The 4,517-nt window shown below is 31.2% G+C and overlaps 1 protein-coding gene across 1 annotated transcript in view; it reads right to left on the reverse strand.

Moving 5' to 3' along the window:
• LOC118761632 overlaps window positions 1–4,259 on the reverse strand; it is a 14,256-nt gene extending 9,997 nt beyond the window's left edge. The window contains exon 1 of the mRNA XM_036499716.1: window positions 4,174–4,259. Coding sequence (XP_036355609.1) covers window positions 4,174–4,239 — 66 coding nt within the window. The 5' untranslated portion in view covers window positions 4,240–4,259. The remainder of the gene's footprint in view (window positions 1–4,173) is intronic.
• Window positions 4,260–4,517: the final 258 nt, after the last annotated feature.

Genomic DNA, 4,517 nt, shown 5'->3' on the forward strand with positions numbered 1-4,517 from the left:
GAGCTCAATGCTAAAAACAAGATAATAGGTATCAACACTTTAGCTGTCCCAGTTATAAGTTACAGCTACAATATCCTTAACTGGACACGAAATGAACTGACCAAAATAGATAGGAAAACAAGAAAAATAATGACAGGATCTAGGATGCATCACCCAAAATCTGACATAGAAAGACTATATATACAACGTACAGAAGGTGGTAGAGGCCTTATACAGCTGTAAAACTACTATAAAATAACCACCATAGGACTGCAAAAATATCTACTTCAGAAGGAAGGAAAACTGATCCAGATAGCGGCAAAACACGAGCAAAACAAAAAACTGTTCTCAGTATTTAAGGAAGCTGACAAATACAAACAAAAAATCATACCACCTAATAAACATGAAGAAGAAGAAGAAGATGAAGAAACAACAAAAGCTATAAAACAAATGAAATCCAAACTAAAAGTAGAACAGCAACGAACCATGATAAAACGATGGCAAGAAAAGCCCCTTCATGGTAAATACTGGACTAAACTAAACGCAAAAGAAATAGACAAAGAAAAGTCCCAGCAATGGTTGAGAAGCTCAGGACTCAAAGCAGAAACAGAGGGGTTTTTAATTGCAGCACAAGACCAAAGCCTCCCCACCAGAAATTACCAAAAACATGTAATGAAAAGAAATATTACAAGTAACTGCAGAATATGTGGAGATGGACAAGAAACAATAAATCATATTATCTCTAGCTGCCCAGTCTTGGCTAAGAAGGAATATATTCACAGACATGACAGAGTTGGAACCTACATACATAGGAAGCTATGCCAACATTATGGAATAACAACAGAAAAAAGATGGTATAGGCACACACCAGGAAAGGTCACAGAAAACGAGAAAGCAACCATACTCTGAGATATGCCGATACACACAGATAGAGAAATTAAGGCCAACAGACCAGATATAGTTGTCAGAGATCATGAAGATAAAAAATGCTTTCTAATTGATATATCAATACCGGCTGATGACAACGTGTCTCTAAAAGAAATGGAGAAACTCTCAAAATACAAAGACCTGGAAATAGAGGCAACCAGAATGTGGAATCTAAAAACAGAAACAATTCCTATCATAGTAGGTGCATTAGGCTGAAAAAAAAATTCAGACAAATACACAGCGAAAAAACATGACTTACAAACACATATAACATACGGAAAATTGCACTACTAGGCACTGCACACATCCTACGCAGAACACCTTCCATACAATAACCATCAGAGCATCACAACAAATCACAGCACATACCCAAGGCACACAGAGCTGCGCTCGGTAGTGAAGTGAAAGCACGCTATAAAAATAAAACTACTGAATAAAAATAATAATAATAATAATAATAATAATAATAATAATAATAATAATAATAATAGTAATAATACTAATAAAAATGATAATAATAATAATAATAATAATGATAATAATAATAATAATAATAATAATAATAATAATACTAGTAATAATACTAATAATAATGATAATAATATAATAATAATAATAATAATAATGATAATAAAATAATAATAATAATAATAATAATAATACTAGTAATAATACTAATAATAATGATAATATAATAATAATAATAATAATAATAATAATAATAATGATAATAATAATAATAATAATAATAATAATACTAGTAATAATACTAATAATAATGATAATAATAATAATAATAATAATAATAATAATAATAATACTAATAATAATGATAATAATAATAATAATAATAATAATAATAATAATACTAGTAATAATACTAATTATAATGATAATAATAATAATAATACTAATACTAATAATAATAATGATTATAATAATGATAATAATAATAATAATAATAATAATAATAATAATAATAATAATAATAATAATAATAATAGTAATAATAATTGGGAACACAAACCACCCCCAGTGCTTGAAAATGACCACATCTCACTCCTCTGGAACTTCACCATTCAAACTGACAGAAAGATAGATGCAAATAGGCTAGACATCATATTGAAAGACTTCAAACAAAGAACATGCCTCCTCATTGATATGACTGTCCCAATCGATATAAACGTATCTGTCAAGACCTACCAAAAACTGAGCAAATATAAAGATCTTGAAATAGAAATCAGCAAAATGTGGAAGCTGAAGACTAAAACAATACCTGTTGTCATAGGTGCCCTGGGAATGATAACAAAAGGGGCTGATAGCTACCTAACTCAGATACCAGGAAACCCCAAAATGGCAGAAATTCAAAAGATAGTGCTCATGGGAACTGCTCATATCCTACGCAAAATACTTTCTATGTAATCTCAAGTTTTAAAACAAACATACTTTTCGGTTTTTAAGAAAGAAAAAAACAAAATATATTTTTTTTAGACATTCATTAGTACAACACCAAAAACTCCCCCCCACCACCAAATATATGGCACACTAGGCATAACAACAACATGAACTTCCAACCTGTTGTCTCTTGAGGTCTCTGGGTGAGACTTGGAGCCAACTTGTAAAAATATAAAGCAAAACTCAAACATAGAATAATAATAATAATGATAATAATAATAGTAATAATAATAATAATGATAATAATAATAACAATACTAATAATAATAATGATAATAATGATAGTAATAATAATAATAGTAATAATAATAATAATAATAATAATAATAATAATAATAATAATGAGAAGACGAAGAAGAAGAAGAATTGAAAGAAGAAGAAGAAGAAGAAGAAGAAGAAGAAGAAGAAGAATTGGAAGAAGAAGAAGAAGAAGAAGAAGAAGAAGAAGAAGAAGAGAAGAAGAAGAAGAGAAGAAGAAGAAGAAGAAGGAGAAGAAGAAGAAGAAGAAGAGAGGATCGCTGTGCAACAGGATGACTGCCTGCAGCAAGGTCGCACCCCTGCATGGATGACAAGCGAGCCAACGCTGCTAATGCGTCAAGGACCCCTTGAAAGGGAACTTGCAAACATCAGGTAAGTAACAATCTATTACCTAAAGAACAGAAAGGATGCAGGAACCAAAGTAGGGCAACAAAAGATCACCTATTAGATGATAAAATGATAATTAGAAATTGCAGAGGTAGATGATTGGCAGGAGTGAATGTAGCATGGTTAGATTAGAAAAAAGCGTATGACATGGTACCACACAGTTAGATAAGTAAAACAAGGAGCAGGTTTGAAATAGCAAAAAAAAAAAAGCTTGGAGAAAATGCTAAATGAAAGTATGGAACATTGGAATACTGAAATGATCGGAGAAAAACAAAAACCCGGAAAAGTGAACATCAGACGTGGAATATTTGAAGGTGATAGCTTATCTCCGCTACTATTCGAATTGGCCATGAAAAGTGAAAATTGCTTACGATTTGGTTAAAGGAAATGGTCAGATAAATCATCTTCTTTTCATGGACGATACAAAAGTTTATGCGAAAAATGAGAAACAGTTTGAAAATCTTGTAAATATTATCCGCATTTTCTCAAATGACGTTGGTATGGAATTTGGGATAGAAAAGTGCGCTATATTGAAAATAAAAGGAGGAACATTTGAAAGAAGCCAGGGAATTGAAATTCCAAATGGGCAAAGAATGGGAGCAGTTGAGAAAGGACGGTGGTAAAAGTAGCTGGGAATACTGAAAGCAGACGAAATAAAATATGAATGAAACAAACGACCAATTGGGAGTACACAAGGAGAGTAAGAAAATCATTGCAGTCAAAGCTGAATTCCAAAACCCTTATTAAAGCAAAGATCAGTGTCCTTAATCAGATACCCGGCGAAAATGATGAACACCTAAATAAAAAGCCGGACCTTAGTCCCCAAGTCTCGCTAGTGAAACAGAAAAAGAAAACAGAAATAAATACGAGAGAAATAGGTTTCTATGCGTCGTGTATATTTTATAGCAACACTCTTGCCGCCAAATGAAAACGCTGCACAATATTCCATTGAAATTTAGAAGGAAAATTAGTCTGGATCTAGTTCTATCGTGAAACCCCGCCAAAGAAACTTGCTAACATAAAAAGATAGATTTTAAAAATGAAACAATCATCAGAAACTGAAATTAAACATTTAAAAGAAAACACTAGTAATTATTGTAAAACAGCAACAAATATGTAGATTGGTTATCAAATGAGAATCATCTTGAAATTCTAAAAATTCTTTACCTTTTCAATAGGCAAATCGTCCCAGTACAAATAAATAGGGCTCTTCTTAAATGAGTTTGGGGTCATCTCAAATACTTTCTGCCAGCTTGTACCTGAATCAGCAATAAAAAACGTAAGTATACAAACAAGATGTTAACCCTTAAACGGCGAAAATGTGTTGCATGAATGTGTGTGACAAACGGACAATAATCGAAAAAATCTCTTTTTCATAAAGCTAATTTTTATATTTATTTTCATTAAATTAAGCTCAAAAACTAAAATAATTGTTGGTCTTAAACAAATGGAGATGAATCGGTGCACCTTTTCCATCCAGAGCTAGTTGAAGCATTATTTTTTTCTGTATT

Source organism: Octopus sinensis, unplaced genomic scaffold, assembly GCF_006345805.1.
Source record: "Octopus sinensis unplaced genomic scaffold, ASM634580v1 Contig15874, whole genome shotgun sequence".
In the NCBI taxonomy this organism is placed as follows: Eukaryota; Metazoa; Mollusca; class Cephalopoda; order Octopoda; family Octopodidae; genus Octopus; species Octopus sinensis.